Source organism: Xenopus laevis, chromosome 2S (genome assembly GCF_017654675.1).
Source record: "Xenopus laevis strain J_2021 chromosome 2S, Xenopus_laevis_v10.1, whole genome shotgun sequence".
Classification (NCBI taxonomy): domain Eukaryota; kingdom Metazoa; phylum Chordata; class Amphibia; order Anura; family Pipidae; genus Xenopus; species Xenopus laevis.
In genome coordinates this window covers 130,660,374-130,681,387 of record NC_054374.1, presented here as the reverse complement: position 1 = coordinate 130,681,387, position 21,014 = coordinate 130,660,374, and the positions used below count along the sequence as shown (strand labels likewise).

The window sequence follows — 21,014 nt, the reverse complement described above, 5'->3', positions numbered from 1 at the left end:
GGGAAGGTCCCCATTGGCTAACATTGTACCTCGGTAGGTTTAAACTGCCGAAGTATGTAGTATAAGTTTTTTTTAAAGAGACAGTACTTCCACTATCGAATGGTCGAATAGTCGAACGATTTTTAGTTCGAATTGTTCGAATCGTAGTCGAAGTCAAAGGTCGTAGAAGCCTATTTGATGGTCGAAGAACCCAAAAAAATACATCGAAATTCAAAGTTTTTTTAATTCGAATCCTTCACTCGAGCTTAGTAAATGTGCCCCTTGGAGTCCAGACCTTGTGCCTTTATATGGTCAGAGTGGCTTTAAATATCCATATATGTTATATTTTACAATAGGTACACTATTTCCTACAACTATATATAAAAACAGTTGCAAATTATATAGCTGATTGTTTGGTTATTATTATTCTTGTTGTTATTCATTGTTTTGTTCCAGGGATGGAGAAGCAGCAATAATGGCATAGTTGGGTACCCCCTAATCTAATAATAATAACCAAACATACAGAAATATAATTTTTAACTATATATATATTTTTCAATAGGTGGTATATTAGTAAGTTTATTACTCCCTCAATACACACATACTATATGTATGTATGTATGTGTGCGTGTGTATATATATATATTATTATTATTCATTGTTGTGTTCCAGGGATGGAGTGGCAACAATAATGGCAGAGTTGGGTATTCCTTCAGAAGAAGCAGCGCTTGGACATACCAAAATATTTATCAGAACTCCAAGCACAGTAAGTCCATTCTGTGAAAAACATTGGCACTTATCCATACCAAGTACTTATGCTTAATGAGATTTCATGTCCTGATTGATGCATTTAGCAATATGGAAATTCTTACCTTTATAATGACCATATGTATTCTTTATGTAGCGTTTACAGATTAACTCAGGGATTGTGTGCTTGATTTCTATATCACTATATGGATTTCATTCATTATTTTTTTTTTATGGTTTCTGAATGTTACTTTGTAAATAATTGCTCATTAAAACCTGCAGGTTAGACATGGGCATTCTAAAGTGTATATACAGGGCGTGAAAATTAGCACTGGCGTTAATATTTGCTTGAAAGTCATATTAAACATGTGCAAAGCATTACAATTATTAATAAATAAAAGTCCAGATGGCTCTTTATTGCTTCAATCAAGTATACGACTTGGGTTTTATTGATTTGTTTCTCTCCAGCTGTTTGATTTGGAGGAAAGGCGCAGGCGTCGGTTGAATGAGTTGGCGACTGCAATACAGACAGTTTTCCGTGGATGGAGATGCCGCAGTCATTTCCTGCTCATGCGCAAGAGCCAGATTATTATCTCTGCCTTTTACAGGGGGCACGCTGTAAGTATTTTTGTATCTGAAACAATGGGTCTAGCTAGACACTGGTTTTAAAGGAGAAATAACCACCCCAATAATGGGCGCCATCTTCCGGCTCTTCTGTATTCTTCGGAAACGGAACGCAGTATTGGCACATGTGCAGTTTAACAGTCTTCTGGTTCGTAGCTACTGCGCATGCACCAAAAGTGTCAGAAATTGCCAAGGGAAGGAAGAGGACCCAAAGAATATCGAAGAGCCAGAAGATGGCGCCCATAAGCTCCGGTGTGCTTACTATGCACCTATACATGAGTAATGATGGGCACTTTCAGGGGTAATCACCTATGCGTGGGGGGAAGCAGGGAGGGGGGCTATGTAGGGTAGTGGGTAGGGTTTTGTAATTATTGGGGGGTTTAGTTCTCCTTTAATAAAGCACACACACAAAGATTTTCTTGCATGACCCTAAAATTGGGCTTATCTAGTTGTCAATTTAGTCATTGCAGTATGACATGATTATTCACCAAGCCCTGTCTGTATATACACAAGTCAGAAGTGAACGGTGATATTAAAGAGATCAATGCTCTAAGCCTATGCTTCCATTGCCTAGGCAATGTATTAGAGCTAACTGGGGGTCATTTATCAACACTGGGCAAATTTGCTCATGGGCAGTAACCCGTGGCAACCAATCAAATTACTGCATTCATTGCTCTACTTGCAGTGATTGGTTGATATGAGTAACTGCCCATGGACAAATGTGCCCAGTGTTGATAAATGAGCCCCACTGTCTTTCAGAATAACAGACTCCAACACAAAGCTGCATGAAGAGAGACAGATTGCTGAGAGTGAGGGATAGGGAAGAGTACCTTTATTTATTTCAGAATCAGTACATCATTTTTAATTGATTATATTTAGATTTTTTCTTGGGCTGAAGCTCATATTATTGTTTCTTATTTCATATTATTTTCCTATTTATTTTTTTCACATCTCCCCTTTAGCTTTCAGTCTTGAAATGTTGATGGTATAGACAGCTTCCCTCTGGCTCTTAATTAACTACTCAGCTCTTCTTTTACTTAACAATTGCTAAAATGGCTGATGACAATTGGATTTACACTCCATTTATACTGACTATTCTAGGACACAGATAGAAACAGAGGAAACAGATATACCTGTATTAGCAATGGTAATGGATCTGGTGCATGGATAAGAGAGGCAAAAACAGACATACAAACAAATTGTTATAACTAAATAGACTTCTGTATTCAGAAGTTCACTTACTAACCTGTGACAGTAAAGAGTGTGTTATAATCCTACCTCTGCGTCTCTTCTTGTGTTCCTCACAGCAAAAGAAACAATATCAGAATATTAAATTCTCTGCATTATTACTCCAATCCTATGTTCGTGGCTGGAAGGTAAGTGTGCTTAATGCTTTGAAAATCACTACATAAATAAAGGATATCAATAATAAAAAATAAGAATGCAAAGAAAATAAGAAAATGTGTATCCACAAGCTATTACAGAATGGTACTGTCTTTGTGAGCTATATATTATCACATTCGGACTGGGCTGGTGGGACACTGGGAAAAAACTTGGTGGGCCCCCGTCTCTTTTGGTGCCCGTCGGCCAGATCCGCACCCTTTTTCTGTTTTTACCCTTATCTCTTCCTGCTGCGACTGCACGGTCGCGGCAAAAAAAACATGCGCACACGTGCGGTGGAAGCAGGAAGGAGGAAGCGGCCCCAATGGGCCCCGGGCCCCCCAGTCCAACCCTGTATATTATTATAACAGGCAACTATGCAATTACATTGTCTTTATGAATTGTGATTAGTACAAGGGGATTACTGTCTTAAATTTGTGGTATTTCTCTGTACAGGCTATTAGGAAAATGATGGAGTTCTTGCTATGGAAAGTTTACAATATATAGCGTTGTTTGCTTGGCCATGCCCTCACATCATGCCCCCGAGCTGATAGGACATAGTTCTTTTTGGTCCTTTAATATTTGACATCCTTCTTACAAATTCTAAGCAGTTTTAAGGCATCGCAGAGACGGAACTAGGTGGGGGCGGGCCCTGGTGCGGGCCATGCGGCTGGGCCCCGCCCCCACCCTCTTCCGTGCGGCGATGCAGCCGATTCAGTGGGGCGCGTGACTGCCCCCCGTGGCCCAATTGCACCCCCTGCTCCTCCGGTAGTTACGCCACTGAGGCATCGTTTATATTCGCAAATGCATTGAGCAAAGTGCTATTTGGAGCGCAAAATATCAAATTTTTCCCCCACAATGCAGTGTTTTTTCTCACAATTCCAGCATTGCTGTGGTCACAAGGTGGCATTGCGTCTGACACAATAGTGCATAAACCTGGCATAATTTCAATGCAAGTGGTACACCTATTAACGCTGGGTGCAAATGAATCCTGGAGCTACTGCCTGGTAAAGCGGTGGTGGTAGTTCCAGGTTTCCCTGCGTCAATAGGTGTAGCAGTAGCCACAGTCTATGTGGCACGGAGGGCAGGAACGACACCACTGAGCGCAACTATATTGAAGTACAAGGAGTGGATTTTGACACATATACCTTTAATGAAAGGGGCTTAACTCACAACTGACTGCAGGGAAGATTGTGGGAGCACAACTGTTCTTTCAGTTGTGATTGATCCATGAAATCATTTAGGGTACTACAGCTAATGAGTAGTCCTTTAGGCTAATGTCAGATGCAGGTGGTTTTTCATGTTTTTAAGCACTTTATCCTATTTTAATTAACTTTATGCCTTTATGCTTAATTTATAAAGGCTTTTTCTTGTCATAGAGTATAACAGAATCCCTGCATCTTTTAGAGTGGCACTGGTATTTTTCATGACTTTCATGACTCATATTCTAAGCATATCTAAATCTGAGTCATAAAGCATGAGTGTACAAAGGATTGTTCACGACTGTATGAAAATTATACTGTTCTTACAAAGCAGTTGTCAGGTATTTAACTTTTTCAAAATGGAACATACTTATTTTTACAGCATTTCTCCATTTTACTTGCAGACTCACAGAAAATTATTTATTGTGATAATAGTTCCCCTTAGAAGGCAATGTAAGGAGAATATTATAGTTATTTGTTCTCAGACAGTTTTGTTGTTTGAGAGTAAACTGATTATGTCCACGGTGCTGTGCTGCACCCAATGCAGGGAGTTGTGCCATACTAGTTGTATCAAGTGGAAAGGCCTGCCTGGAAAACCACTCAGCTCATGCAAAAGTGTTAACTGTTTCTTAAGTTTATGCATAATTACCATATATCCAGGATCTGACTGGGGCTGCTGCTTTGGGCCCCCACCCCAGTGGAGAAGACACCTCAGTAGCCCAACCCCCGCTGCAACCCCCCTCTGGCCCCCCCTGCGCCTACCTTTTTTTCCTGCTTGCGGCGGCAACCGGGGGGCCAGGGAGGGAGGGCGTTCAGGGAGCAGCGCTAATAGCTGGTCTGGGCCAGTGGGGCCCACAAGGGCCTGGTTTTTTCCTGGTGTCCCACCAGCCCAGTCCAACCTTGCATATATCCATATAGGGCATTAACATTACCCCTTCACATTTGCCTCCATTCAGATACATAAGAATAATAGGTAAAACATCACAGTATAGAAAACACGAACAAATATATGAAAAATAATAATAACTCTTCTTTATTCAAACCTCCTTCACCCTATATACCCCTCAGCCTACAGTACATGTCAATGTGCTTCTAAAGGCAAAACCAATTCTTATTTGTCCCCTTTCCTTTCATTTTCTCTTGGCTTATCAATAAGCTGAAAGGCTGCTCCAGAGATCCCCCATGTTTCTCCAACACATGTTTAGCCTTGGAACATGTCTCATCATCTGTATCTATGCCACTCAAATATTTGATCAAATGTACCCAAAGTCCTGTGCAAGTCCAGTCAGACAGAACTGTGACTGACCTAGACCTGCTGATCAGCAACCCAACCCACACCCGCCACTAATTATGATCTCCTACCTACCTACACCCGCTACCCAAACTGCCCTAAAAGTTATTTTTTGACCTGGGGGGCCACAAAACCGGATTTGCTCTTAGCCAGGTACCCAGGTGGGTACAAAAAGGTTATCAGAGAACTTTCTGCCCAAAGCCTAACCACTTTGTGGGTATTCAGCAGGTACCCCCTGATGAACTCTAACTCAGGATCTATACTTACCACAATGTTTAAGCCACACCATTTTGGTGGTTTGGGGCTTTGGGGCAGATTCACTAACGGGCGAATTTTCGCCAGCGTCAGCTTCGCACCCATCGCACGTCTTCCCTAGGCGCAAATGCGCTACTACGAATATGCTAATTCACTAAGATGCAAAGTTTCGTCCCGGACGTGGAACACTGGCGACTTTTCGCTAATCGTTGCTTCGGCTGTGCGAGCATTTCATAGCAAAGATGCATTAGCATTCATTTGTGCCCAGCGAAACTTCACTAGTGATCTTGCGCTTAGGTCAATTTGCATAGGGCGGGAAATTTAAAGTTGTATGGACTTCTTTATTATAAATGTTGCTGCAAATGGTTTAAGTTACCGGCTTATATTACACATGTCCAGGGAACCTTAATAAAGACAAGAGAGTTAATGTAATGCCCTACAAATGAGCCCAATGTAAAATTAATGTTCCATATGTTATAAAATTTTTGGAGAAAACCAGTTACCCAAAAAAGTAAGTCAGGACTTTTGCAGCCAATCCCTCTTAAAGGGGACCCATCACCCAAAAAAATTATTCAGAATCCTATTTTATCACATTAGTCAAGCAAAATGAACTTTAATTACACTGTTTAAATGATTTGAATCTTGTTTCCTTCAGTCTGGGAATTCAAAATGATAGCAAGCAGGCAGCAGCCATTTTGTGGACACTGTTTTTAAGGAAAGCCTTGCATTATCTCAGAATCTTGTTTGTGCACCAGAATGGGGGACCTGATGTCTATCCCCATGCCCTGGCTACACAATTAAATGGTAAAGAGAACGGGGGAATGTGTGGAGAGCAGTGACATCTAGGAAGTGCTGAATGGAAAGTGAAAGTAATTGTCTGCCCCTGCCTCTATACCCATGGCATAGAGGAGGGGCAGACAATATTTGATTGACAGCTGAGATTTTTAAATGAGCTTACAACAGTTATGAATGTTTTAATAAAAAATAGAAATTGGATTTCATGTTTAATTTGAAAAGGACTTTTATTATACAGATTTTTGTGTCTGGGTGACAGGTCCACTTTAAAAAAAGGAAAAGTCACCAGCATTTTTGGAACTTTAATGCATTTTTGGCACACAGGATATGATGTAAGTGACAGAAGATTGAGGAAGATCTAGCTTCTTTTTAGCACTTCGTCTGGTCTGAGGTGGCAAAGTCAACTCTGGCAAAATAGGTAACGTTCAGTAAAACCGCCCGTTTGCCGGAGCAAAAATACGTCTGGTGATAGAGTGCGAATGAACACTAGTGACGGGCCCATTCACTAGCAAATTGGCGCCTGCACCCGTTAGTGAATTGCCGATGTCCCTGCCGGTGGCAACACTAACGCATTAGCCACTGCGTTCTTTAGTAAATCTGCCCCTTAGACTCTTCAAATACTTAGTGACACTGATGTACAAACACTATGCACGTGCTTTGTGTCCAAAAACCTCCAGTCAAAGACTCCGTTAGTTTAGCTATAGTTATTCCAACAAAAGTAATATGCTCCTTTAGGGACAGACTTTTCAAAGGATGTTGTCTCCTAACTACAGGTAACCAATCGTGGTTAATAATGGTGCACCACTGTGTGGTGATCACATTTTACAATTCCCGACTCCAATATATAAAAACTCAAAATATATATATAGCTACCATATTAAAAGGAAAAGATTTCACTGTCATTCATTTTCTACCAGGCACGTGTACTGCTGCGTAAGTTCAAGCTGGAAAAACGTAAGGAGACAGCATCCTCAACAATATGTGCATATTGGAGGGGGTACAAGGTAAATTTGCCTGCTCAGCATGTTTTGGTATTTCTGATTTCTGAAAGTAGAGATGGGGGGAGTAGCAGAGGTATAGGGGGGGGGGGGTTCTACTTTGTGTGGCCTATTATGGGCCCCTAAGATAAAATATTTCGAAAGGGTTCAGAAAGTCACAGAAGATTTTATATGTTTATGCAAAGCAGCTGCTCCCTAGTAGAAGCAGTAGAATCATGGGAGTATGATGCTATAAGTAAAATAATACAGATTTGTCCCCTGTGTAGGATCCTTATGATTATAAACAATTATCCCTTATAGGGGTATATTTATCAAAGAGTGAAGTTAAAAGTGAAGTTCCGCCACTAGAGTGAAATTACTCCACTCTCCATTCATTTCTATGGGATTTTTATAGGCGTATTTATCAAAGGGTGAACTTTCACTTTCACCCATTGATAAATATGCCTTTCAAAATCCCATAGAATTTCACTCTAGTGGCGGAACTTTACTCTTTGATAAATTTACCCCATAGTGCCATATATCTCAAAATCTTCAGTGCTGTTTAACTACAGTATTCTTGTGCCAGCACAGTAGATTTTGTTACCATTTTGTAATGGAATCTGTTCTGCACCATATATGTACTGATAACACATGGCGTAATCAAAGTGTTCCAGCATTTAAAGGGTTATAGTGTGGGGGGGAGGGAAAAATGTCAAACTGAAATGAGGATTCCACCGCTTTAGATAAAGGGATTGATTGAATTCTGGAATGTAAAGGTTAATGAATAATCTTTTATAAAATCATGCAAGTTTTTAAATAAATTTTAGGATATTTCTAGTATAATTGAAATTATTTGAGGCCCTGCCCTCTTGCCATTAAAAAAAAAAACTACCCTCAAATTGAATATATAGGAGAAGCAGATTTTTCTTTTGCAAATGACTCCATCTTATATACAGTACATATACTGCACTCACAGAAATGTAAACATAAAAGTTCCGGGCAATGCAAAGGCAACATGCAAATGATGTATATCCTCATGTACACTTGCACCTTACATTCGTTGGTGGGATGCACTTTATTGAAAAAATGCAGGGCACCTGGATGCAAGGTATCTCTGTGATAAATACCTGCCATGAGTAGGTGTTACTACCAGACCTCCATCTGCATTTTGCACTTACACGCAACTGATAACACTAGTGGATCTCACACAAGCACCATTCCCGGCAACAGGAACATCTCTGTGACAGATATAACGCAATTTGCACATATGTTAATGCCAAAAAAAATACTATTATTACACAAAAAATCATGAATAACCCCATTACACTGCAAATTTGGGAATGAATGCTGCACTGTGGGTAAAAAAAAACGGCCATCTTTTTACACCAAGCATTGTGTTTGTGTGAAATTAGCGCTTTATTCTTTATTGAAACAGTCCAATGCTTGACTGAATTATATAATATACAGTACATAATACGTACAGGTATTTACTTGTTTCTCCTGAATCTTACACTACCTTTACTAACTTCATTGCCACTTTCTCCTACTATGGGTGCTTGTTAACTAATGTTTCATGTTCCTCTCATTCACGCTTCCCCTTGCTGATCTCATCACATCTTTTGAATTCAATTACCGCCTCCATGTAGATGACGCACAGCTCTGTCGCATCAGTCGCTCTGTGACGTGCCGACCCTCTATCTCACAGAAATAGAAGAGGGCTGCATCATACCGAATCTGTCAAAAAAAATACTGCTTATTATGTCAATAAATCCATTTTTTGTTACAGTCAGTAATGCCTCCCAAGTCCCAACCGTCTGTTTCTCAAGCCATTCTTTCAGTATTATATTTGGCTCATGGCTATTATCCCCATCACATACACATTACTGCAGCTTCTTACTGATTCCTTCTCTGTAACATAATTGTAACTAACCTTCATATTTGTCTATATACACAAAGAATATGTCAGCTATCCTCCGGTGTACGGTCTGTGTGATTACAGCTCTATTATTCTGAAATGTAGTGATTTCTGTTCCCCCCATATCTACCGCCATTATAGCACATATCATGGTAATGTTCTACTTTCCAATCATTACAGTAATTCGTTTGTCGAAATACAGTGAATCTGCTTCTACTATATATTTTAATGTTTTTATTAGAAGTGCTAGGCAAACATTCTCTGTGTTTTTCTCTTATAAAATCTTCCTATATTTCCCTAAAAGCATCTCTGTAGATCTGTTTCTCCAGGGAGCACGGTTGGTTTTCTCTCCTCCGCTGAAAACCCTTTAATAAAGTGTGAATTCAAGGATTAAAATGCAGGCTGTGTTATGCGCATCCCTGGAGACTATCGAGTGCCCAGTTTCTGTATTTGGAAGGGGAAGGTAGTCTGTTGCCCTAGAGTAGTGATTCCTTTGGCAATGGGATATGAGAGAATCTATGGTGGCTCCCAATGCACAAATGACCTTTCCTACAAATAGAATCTGGGTGGTTAATTAATGTGTGACACACTCCTCTTCATTATCATGTTTAAATTTGTCCTTAAGACACAGTTCTAGGTTTTATACTGTGCTGTCAAGGCAGATTTGATTTGAGTAGATTTGTCTGACTCTTTAGAAGAAGAGCACCTCATTATACTATTGTCTGGGCACTGTCTAGTATTAGAATGACCGCTATATTGGTATAATAGACAAAAGCCATGACTATCCTGTAAATTATATCCTTCTAAATGGCTCTAATTGATGTTATCAGTTATAAACAGAGCTTAATGATGTCATTTTAGTCACATGACTCCCTAAAACTTGTGTATTATAATAAATAAAGTACCCCTTGTTGGGAAATATGAGGATATTAGAAGTTACCTCTAAATTCCATGACCTGTATAAAAGTATTCGGTCGAAGGCCTCATGCTTTTATATGGTCATGCAACTCCTCGATGACTTATACTATCCTTATATTTTACAATGGGGGTACTTTATTCACTATATTATTTATAAGGTAATACCAGGTAAAGTCTTCTTATAGAAGTCTAGGTATGTCTTGCCTTGAGCTGAGTTTTATAATAATGCAAGCAATTCAATCCAATCATTAAAATTACAGGTGCGAAAAGAATTCCGAAGACGGTTTAAGTCCACGGCATCAAAGAAGCTGGCTAACTTTATCTACCTAAGAATTGTAAGGCTTTTTTCTTTTTTCTTATTAATGTATAGATAGGAAAATGTGAATGATAATGATTATAGAAACACTGGAATAGCGAACTAATATCCACTGATTTGTCTATGGGTTAAAAAGACAGCAGTAGGAAAAAGGGGTACAGCCATGCACTTAAGGAGTCCACAGGGGTCACAAACTTTATTTATTGAAAGTTGTATAAAAAAACAATCAGCATCTCCGTTTTCAATATGAGTTTCATGCCCACATGACATGATGTAACGAAGTTGTGAAGGTTTTTTTCCTTTAATTCTGTATGCAGAAGCCACTAGCTACAAAGCAATGCACTCAAACCACAAGATCTCACTGGTTATATCAGTGCAGGATTTTTGAATACTTTAATACTAGTGATGGGCGAATTTATTCGCCAGGCGCGAATTTGCAGCGAATTTGCGCGATTCGCCGCCAGCGAATAAATTCGTAAAACGCCCGCGAAAATTCACGGCAAAAATTCGCCGGCGTCAAAAAAAAATTTTCCGAAAAAAACCGGACGCCGGCGTCAAAAACGGACGCCGGTGTAAAAAACGGGCGCCGGCGTCAAAAACGAGACGCCAGCGCCGTTTCGCAAATTTTTCGCCGTTTCGCGAATTTCGCACGAAATTCACGAATTTTTCGGCGAAACGGCGCAAATTCTCCCATCACTATTTAATACAATATATTATGAAAGTGACTAAGAGGTACTTACCTGTCTGTGTTTTGATTTTATTCTGAATCGCTTTTTCTCTCACCTTCTTTAAACCAGCTGCAAAGGTATTTTCTTGGCCTGAAAAATAATCTGCCATCAATGTCCCCAACAAACAAGACATGGGCTCCTCCAAAGTACAAGTTTATGGCACCTCTCAACCAACAACTCATGAGGATATTCCACCACTGGAAGGTTAGAAGAAATGCCTCTGCCTTGCTCTTCTATCCTTATCTACACGCATCACTTTCTATCTCTTTCATTTCATATGTTATACTTTTTCCTTTATTCTGGGGAATTAGACCACTGGCATACGGGTAAAATAACAAAAACTACAGAAATGGTCAATAGCAGTAAATCATCATTACAGTAATCCGCTTTAATGGAACACTATCATATTGCTTGTAGGAAGCATAGCAATGACAGGAGTTTTCTGCTCGATAGCTCTAGGTTAATTTATCCCTGACTCATTTTGGTTCATATTTAGGGAAGCATAAAAGCACTTCTCAGTGTAGGAAATGATTGACCCTGTCTGAGTGTGTTTTTTGTTAAAACCTTAGAGCCCCCCAACCCCCTTTTTATGTACATGCTGCATAGTCAACTGTGCCTGCAAATCAAATGACACTTTTGCCATACCCTCCCTTTTTTCTTCCACAGTGTAAGAAATACAGAGATAATCTAACACCCCAGAGGAAAACTATTCTACAGGACAAACTATGTGCCAGTGAGCTATTTAATGGCAAAAAGAAATGTTACCCTGCAAGGTCAGTGTTCTGCCATGGCTTGGTTCCTACTAACCATGATGTGCTTCTAGAGTGGGAGGTTCAATAGGTTTACTAAGTACTTGTTTGCAGTAAAAATGTGCACATAGGCTCAGGAAACCATCAAATATTAACCATTCACAACTCTGTTAGTATTTATATGACCTATACATAGTTACATAGTTAAGTTGGGTTGAAAAAAGACCAAAGTCCATCAAGTTCAACCCCTCAACATGAAACCCAGCGCACAAAAACACACACTCACAACTACCCCTCCATACACTCACATAAACTGCACATACCAATATCTATACTAAATGTACAGTAGATTTTAGTATCACAATAGCTTTTGATATTATGTCTGTCCAAGAAATCATGAATGTCTATAAAAGCAAGGAAGGCATATTGTGAATGTTTCAACATTTTAATGATATAATTTTCCATTAAGAGAATAATTGTAATTAAACTGTAATGGTTTTTTTAGCGTTGCCAAACCATTCCAGGGAGATTATGTTGGTATCCAGAAAAACCCCAAATTACAAAAGGCTGTCAGTGGTGTTTCTGGGACATTGCTTGTTGCTGCCAACATTCAAAGAATCGCCAAAACGAATGGCAAGGTAAGCTATTTCTTCCTCATCATTAAGGCATCATCTCTATAGAACAGGACAGTGTCTCACGTGGGATATGATCCACTCAATGTATCCTCAGCTCTGTTGAACAGTAGATCATCATAGTGTTATGCCCTTTCTGTGAATATGAATGTACAGAAGAGAACTTCTATGTGCACTTGGTTCTCTCTCTATCTTTGGTTAGCTATGGGGCTGAAATGAAACTCCCACTTACAGCATGAAATGTAATGTTCCCACATTTCTTAACAATCTCTTTTGCTCTTTTAGGGATCGCCTATGCTGTTATTATTGACAAATTCTCATTTAGGCCTTGCAAATACAAAAGGCCAAGTACAATCACTAGCCAAGTTGGACGAGATCGCTAGTGTTTCCGTCAGCAAGTTCAACGATGGAATTTTTGTAATCCAGTTCACTCCGGTACTGTAAATTTGTTTCTTTTATCAAGTCTTCAGTTTCCTTTGCTTGTTCAGCCATGCTGAATATAGGTTACAGTATTGTCCTTGTGTCCACCATTTTCAACTCTTTGCTCATGCATTAATCCAATGCAGTTTCTATTTAACTTCAGGCTGCCAGCTTTATCTCCTTGGGATTCTCCACTATTTGGGATTCGACTGAATCCCCAAATCCTTTGTGAAAGATTTGGCTGTATACCAAACCAAATCTGAATCCTAATTTGCATAGGCAGGGTCGGACTGGCCCAGCGGGCCACCGGGAAAAAGCCTGGTGGGTCTCTGGCTCTTGTGGGCCCCACCGGCCCAGTCCCTGCTTGCTGTACTACTCTTCCTTTCGCAGGTTGCAGAAAATAAACAGTGTGCACGCACGTGTGCGGGGGAGGGGCAGCTCGGCGGGGGGAACCGGAGGCAAGGGGACCCAGAAGGGGGCCCTGCGACAGCAGCCCTGGTGGGCCTCGAGCCCCCCAGTTTGACCCTGTGCATAGGGTAAAAATTACTGATTTCCCTTCCCAGCCCTAATTTACATATTTAAATTAGGGTATTGGCTCAGTTCGACCAGGCACAAGGATTCGGCTAATTCTGAATCTTGCTGAAAAATGCAGAATTCTGGCTGAATCCCAAACTGAATCCTAGATTCAGTGCATCCCTAGTTTTTGATATAGTAAACATAACATGTTAGCTATTGACTTGGGTCAGGTTTGTCCAGTGTGCACTGATAAATCATGGACCAATCACTAACCACATTTCACTGTGTCACCCTTGTGACATCATATGGAAATGTGACCCAACAATGCCGATTGGGGGACCAAAGTTACAGGGGGCACTAGGTCTTGAGGTCTATGACCACATTGTGAGTGAATGTAAGTAAAATGCACCGTTTCTAGCTTTATGGATTGGCAAAACTGGCAGCTATATAGTTTACTGCTGGAGGGTTTATTCATTGCAACCTCATTTGGTATGGCTGCATCCCATTAAAATAAAAACAAATGGCCTTCACATTAGTTTCCATGTCAGTAACTTTGTCTTATATGTATTGCCGAACTGTCTTTTACGATGTATCTATTTTCCACAGAACATACTGTAGATAACATTATTAATGTATTAATTTCACAGACAGCTACTGCAGGATTAAAAGGAGACTTCCTACTGTCCAGCGTAAATACGATTGAAATTCTGGCCAAGCTGTACCAATCTGTACTGGAAATAACAAAAAACAAACTAAATGTTCAGATCAGTGATGAGTAAGTATTCCTAAAGCTACCACTGTAGCCTCTTTGTTCAGGGCCCCCTTGGGTCATAATAAGAAGATTTTGATGATCATTCCCTTTTTCTCTGTAATAATAAAACAGTAGCTTGTACTTGATCCCAACTAAAATATAATTAATCCTTAATGGAAGCAAAAGCAGTCTATTGGGTTTATTTAATATTTACATGATTTTCTAGTAGACTTAAGGTATGAAGATCCAAATTACAGAAAGATCCCTTATCCGGGAAAACCCCAGGTCCCGAGCATTCTGGATAACAGGTCCCATACCTTTATTACTGTATTACATTCACTGGATCACCCGTTCAACCATAATACCAAGAATATCTTGAGTAGAAAACTAATGTTCACCTAATAGCTTAATTGACCGTCAAGCTCAGTTTCCAGGAGAATCTAGTTGAGAAAATATGTATTGTCTCCCCCAAGTCTAACCTTAAATGCCTTCTGGCTGTTCTGGGCCTGCAAAAGTACCTCTCCTGAATGGTCTGTGTATGGGAAAAAGACAATTGCCTTGATTCTGATTGCTTATAAATAGAGCCAGGCAAGGAATACTATTGGCTGAAAACTTCTATTTTATGTTTTGTATTTATTGCTTATGGAATAATGTGCAGCTAAACAATATTATAGAATTAATTGTTACATTTCAATTATAATCCAACTAACCAGTTTGTATTAAATGACAATTTTACGGGCTTGCAATTTTCTGTGCATTTGCACTGTTCCGTACATACGTGTAAACATGTCAGGATTGCACATTTCTGGTTCACTTGCATTCTCATTTGTGATTGTTGAAATGATATTATTATAAAGACTATATAATAATGTATATGAATCACTTTCTCCTTGCCTTTTAAGATTTTCGGTGAAGTTCAAAAAGGACCCAATAGCTCTGAAGTTCATTGAAGCAAGTGCTCAGAATGGCAAGGGTCCCGTGTACAAGAAGAAAGGCAGCCAAACAGTGGAAGTCTTTGTATAGTGATGATGAGAGTATGAAGGGGCTTTAAAACCTGCTTGAACCTAATTTCTTTCAATGTGCAACCTTAAGGAAAGATATTCTTCATAATCAGAGAAGAGTTTCCAAACCTTACCATGATCTACATCTCCCCTGCAAGCCACAAAGGAATCATTTCTGCAGCAGCGTTAGGAGATATCTAGTCTTATGTCGTAGTCTCGTCCTTTTTTTTATTGAATTGAATTTCCAAAGGCTCCTTCCCTTTTCTGTGCATATTGGCACCTTTCAATAATCAGAAAAAGTACATGGTCTGAGGACTATTTTCTCTCTCCCAAGAGCCCAAGCTATTGTATAGTTCCATTTTACATAAATGGCCTTGCTGTAAAGAATCGTTTTTTGTTTTTATACAGTAATTACAGTTCCAAGGGATGACTCTGTGCAACGACATTGTGCTGTTTATTTGATGCTCTCCCTGAGTAATCACCGCTATATTATAGTATAGTATAAAGTATTTTAATAAAGGATTGATTTTACCTCAAATGCATTCAGTATCGATTAATTATGCCAAAACCTTTTGAAATTCTCAAATTCCATTTCATATTTGTAGAAAGGCCTCAAATACATACCTCATATTCTGGTGACAGTTCATAGATTTCCATAGAGGCAAATTCATAGATACTGCTAGGCAAAGCTCTCTTCTTTTTTTTTTGTTTCTTCCTCAGGACGTAATGCCAATGAAAATAAATATAAGATTGACACAATTAGTAGACGATGGATGATAGCATAAATAGAATTGTGATTGATTGAATCCTATACAGTTTAAGGACTAATGTTCAAAGTGATGAGGAGATGGAACTTTGGCATGCCATCAAATATGTTTTAAATATATTTACATTTATTTATAACTCGTAAAAATTAAACGAAAGCACCGATTAAAAAAAAGGCAAATTATTTATGGTATAATGACACGTTTCAGGTCATAATGTCTGTATCCTTAAGCATTTTTTTCTTTAGATACATGTATATGTGGCAAGCGAGCTACTCAGTGTTCCAACTGCTGCACCCTTTAATAAAGGTGGAAGTCAGGCTACTAGGCGCGGGTGTTGTCTTAGCTAGCTTGAATTCAACACACCTTGCCTGCCTGTACTGCTGTAAAGATAGAGAAAACGCAGGCATGCTGTTCTTCAACATGTCGTTATCCCTTTTGGAAATGGATAGTTTAAGAGCTGCCATCCATATTCTGATCTCATAACAAAAAGAAATCATATGTAACATAAGGACAAGCAATTCTTCATTGTAAAGATTGTTCTTTATGGGGTTTTCACCTGTGCCGCCTTAAGCAGTATGTCAACTGGTATTAATAAACAATTTATTTCAAAAGCATACTTATTTGTGTTGCTTTGTTTTGGAAACCTGAACAAGGGAGTGAAGAAAGAGGAAATACTCCCCTACGAATCCAAAGACCCTTTCGGATTGGTTTACTGATAAACACATTAACACCTTAAACAGACATTTTATGTAAAAAAACAAGAATGTACCTGTGCATTAAACTCTTTTAGATAAAGGAAGAATGTGCTTAACAAAGTTGTGTTTGTGGTTACTTTATTGTAAATTTCTGCAAAAACCCTACTAGTTTCGTCCATCTGTTCCATTTCCTGCCTGCTGAATTCTCTGGCTGTGCAGGGGAGCTGACTGCACTGTAGGATAGGAACCAATCAGCAGCTAGCAGGACCTGATAGGGAACTGAAGCCTGTCTTTGCCTTTGTGACTGCGGGGCTTTGATTGGCTATTCCATCCTACTGTGTTCTGGCAGGGACTATTAGGATACGCTCAACCAAGGACAGGGACCAGAGAACATCTATGGGGAGCTCAAATAAAGTGCCTATTTTTGATAATATTATTTTACAGCCAAGAGTCAACCTGGCACCATATAGTATATATGTATGTATGTATGTATGTATGTATGGATATATATATATATATATATATATATATATATATATATATATTTTTTTTTTTTTTTTTTTTTTAAATGCGTATATAAGTTCTTAGCAATTAATTAAACAACTTTATATGTCTGGTTTTTGTACTGTACCTTCTTAGAGATACATACAACTGTTTATGCAGCTTTCTCTTCTCTCCCTTGATCGTGAAGGGCTGCCCCTCCAATTCTTTACGGTTAGATAGGGATAAAGGGTGGTTTAACCCTCAGACATATGCTTACTTGTTCAGAAATTGCTGACCCTCAGAGCACCAGGGAGTAGGACAGTCAGCGGCTGCTGAACTTCAAGGAAATGATTGTGTATCTCAAAGCAGGTACAATGCTTTTAGCAAATATACATTACGAAGTTTTTTACTCTAGTGCAAGGAATGTATAATTAAATTTTTCAAAATGTACTTTACATTCAAGAGAAACAAACCCTACCCCATACCCTACATAGACCCCCCCCCCCAGCCTAGTTGCTACCCCGGGCAAATGCCCCTAACTCTTTACTTACCCCTCCGTGCAGATTCCGTCCAGTGGAGTTAACAGCAGCCATCTTCTTCTCTTTGGAATGAGACTGGCGAAGCAGCAAAATTTTCTGTTTTGCGACAACTGCGCATGCGCTGAAACTCACGAACATTGCCGAAGCTTACCAAAGCAGCTGAAGATGTCGCCTGTAAACTCTGCTGGACAGAATCTGCACGGATGGGTAAGTAAAGCGTTAGGGGCCCGGGGGGGGGGCAGCTAGGCTGGGGGGGAGGAGGGAGGGGGTCTATGTAGGGTGGGGGGTAGGGTTTTTTTGTTTCTCCTTTAAGGAGCATATGTCATAGTGACTGCTTGCATATTAGTCCACTTGGGACAATTTCCATTATATTCTTTTCATTACTTACAATGCCCATAGTATTGCAGTACATTCTGCAACCTGCTTTAATTAAGTTGGAAACTGCTCAAGAAATGGAAGAGCACTAGCCAGCTAGTTGGTGCAGTACCCTATCTTCCTAGCCTCTATCATTGGATGCATGTTGTGCACAACAGCCATTTTGCTAATGTGTACGTAAGTGTCCAAAAAGCAGTATCCAACCACGCTGTATGCTGTCATGGGTGGAAGAAAGCGAATCCACCAACAATGTTCCAACCCCTAGTGGAATATAAATAGTACTCTCTAGGAGAGTAAGACAGGCAGGTTAAGTAGCAAGAGCAGCTTGGCTCCAGCTAGGAGGAATAGCAAGGAGGTAGCTCTCCCCTCAGGCAAGACTGGCCTGTAGTAGAGGGACACAGTCTAATAGGGAATTAGGGCTAGTTAGTTCCCTGATCCAACGTGTGGGATCCAGGTCGCGGTGCTGAGATCCTGAAGGTGTATCTACCCTGGTGTGACACTATCGCCTCAATGTGCTGTCTCTGAGGGAAATGTTGTAATCATCTGTTTGACTGCAAGAACCTCATGGCGCCCATTCTTTGCCTGTTTTATTGCACAGTAGCCTGTGGTAGTTGTAGTTACACTACACCACACCTTTAATCTTCCATGTAGCGAAAGCCCTAGCCTGAAGTCACGTGTTACCCATGCTCTAGTGCACTAGCTAGGAATTAACCCCATTGGCCCATATAGCCCAAGATAGTGTTACACTATTATAAACAGTTTGAGTTTTATTTGCTGTTTTACAATCACTTGTATTATTCTGAACACAACATTTGAGACTACAAACTGTGTTTCATGTGCTGTTTATTTTGTAGCCACTAGGTGGCATGTTATGCCCATGTTATGGAACTATTCCTAGCCAAGGTCTGTACTTTTAATGTCATTTCTAGTAATGATAAGTCGATAGCAACTGGACTGGCTGAGCAATTCTGAGTAAGGGCAGGTGGTTTGTTTTTCATAACTGGATTCTGTATATTATGTTGTGGTTCAATGAAAACCTTCATACGCTGGTCAACTAGTCTCCCCGAATCTCCTCGTGTGTCTTTGCCCTTAGAGGCATTAAGTAAAGCTTCAAAGGGTTCTAGATTTTTAATAAAAGTATGTAGGTAAAGACCTTTCCACATTATAAAAAAAAATCAAGATCCTTCGGTTTATAATGTTGAGCCAGATTTATGTATTATTTGTTAATAGAGATCATGGAAACAGAACATGCTTTTCAGACTCATTCCAGGCAACATTATCTACCCTTGGCAAGGAACACATCAATGGGCAGGACAGGTACTAAGTTAAAGACAATTCAGATGTAATGGTTAATAGAACATGAAGAGCAAGCCAGAAATCAAAGCAGGCTGTAGACAAAGAGCCAGTCAAGGTCCAAGGGAGGTCAGCAGCAAGTGTTCATCTCTATTGAAATAAGGGTCTGTCAAGGGCAAGAAATACCTTTCTCAAAAAAGGAACATGGCTATTTTCCTGCCATAAAGCGATACAGACAAGCTCTTGGTTCTAAGGTATTAGCTTAGTATGGCTCCAAAGAATGTATTTTCCCACATTAAAAGAGAATGCTAAATGCTATTGGAGCATGTACTGTACATTAGCAATATTTTTCAAGATGTAAAGACACAAAGAGAGTTGGAGATACAGTATGTTTGTTTCAAGGGGAACTATATCTCCTGAGCATGTTAACTTCCATGAAACAGATACACAAGTCAATATTATTACGCCATCACGACAGAGGAGATGCTGGTGTTTCAGAAAGATACTGTACCTTTGTCCAGAAGCATTTTCCTTAATCTTACATTGTAGAAACAAGTGTTGCAGAAATGAAAGTACTAGGAATTCCTTCAGCTTGTTTATGCAATCCTATTTATGTACTAAGAATGAAAAATCTATAAAGCTTTGGACTCCAGATTCGGGGCGATTTAGTCGCCTGGCGACAAATTGCCTCTTCGAGCGACTAATCTCCCCAAACTGCCTTCCCGCCGGCTAGAATCTAAATCACCAGCGGGATGGCACTTGGAGCGCTTCGTTTTCTGAAGTCATCCGAAGCTTCCAATCTAAATCGCCAGCAGGATGGCACTTGGATCGATACGTTTTCTGAAGTCACTCGAAGTTGCCTGACAAGGAAACCGTCATTAGTCGCTGGGCGACTAGTCTCCCCGAATCTCCATGTGTGTCTCTGCCCTAAAGATGGCAAGGAGGTCAGTGTGAAATGCGAATGTATTCAAGATGTGACTGCCTGCCCCCTATGTTAAGTGGTACGGACCAGCCTGCTTTCCGCCTGCAAACACTGGACTGAAAGATTTCAAAGATTTCTCATAACCTGAAATGTGGTGAGCCATTTGGATGGATAATGTCCTTGCAAGGAACCAATTTCTAAAAGATAAGTTTCTAAGCACACTCAGTGCTTGGCTGTGCAGATTAAGGGAACAGTACTGTATACACCTCATAACACCTTTGCTAATAATGAGCACATTAAATATGACTTGTGCTGAAATTACAATCTGCCTATTGTTTTCATTTTAAACATTCATATTTCCTGTTATTTTGCCATTATAAAGAACTAATTTGAAAGTGGGGCTTTGTTCACTAAACTCAGCTCCCCCTTCCTTTACAAAGAGGGGAATTTGTTCGGAGCTCCCTATCTACCTTTAAACAAACATCTCACCTTATCTAAAAGCTTTTGTGTAGTTTATCAGGGGTTTCTCAATTGCCTGGTAATTAGTTGAATCAGCTCCATTGAAGTTCTGTGGGACAGGTGGGGGCACATTTAAGAATTAAAGTGAAGAATTAGAATGAAAAATATTTCGAATTTCAAAGTATTTTTTTGGCTACTTAGACCATCGAATTGGCTTCTTCGACCTTCGACTACTACTTTGACTTCGAATCGAACGATTCGAACTAAAAATCGTTTGACCATTCG

General features: G+C 39.8%; 1 protein-coding gene across 2 annotated transcripts in view; it reads left to right on the top strand.

The window, feature by feature from the left end:
* myo1a.S (myosin IA S homeolog) overlaps window positions 1-16,577 on the top strand; it is a 55,084-nt gene extending 38,507 nt beyond the window's left edge. For both annotated transcript variants that reach the window (XM_018250054.2, XM_041584408.1), the window contains exons 19-29: window positions 652-745; window positions 1,195-1,344; window positions 2,658-2,726; window positions 7,191-7,277; window positions 10,344-10,418; window positions 11,197-11,331; window positions 11,794-11,900; window positions 12,382-12,514; window positions 12,794-12,943; window positions 14,092-14,219; window positions 15,098-16,577. In XM_018250054.2, coding sequence (XP_018105543.1) covers window positions 652-745; window positions 1,195-1,344; window positions 2,658-2,726; window positions 7,191-7,277; window positions 10,344-10,418; window positions 11,197-11,331; window positions 11,794-11,900; window positions 12,382-12,514; window positions 12,794-12,943; window positions 14,092-14,219; window positions 15,098-15,218 — 1,249 coding nt within the window. In that variant the 3' untranslated portion in view covers window positions 15,219-16,577. The remainder of the gene's footprint in view (window positions 1-651; window positions 746-1,194; window positions 1,345-2,657; window positions 2,727-7,190; window positions 7,278-10,343; window positions 10,419-11,196; window positions 11,332-11,793; window positions 11,901-12,381; window positions 12,515-12,793; window positions 12,944-14,091; window positions 14,220-15,097) is intronic.
* The last annotated feature ends 4,437 nt before the right edge of the window (window positions 16,578-21,014 follow it).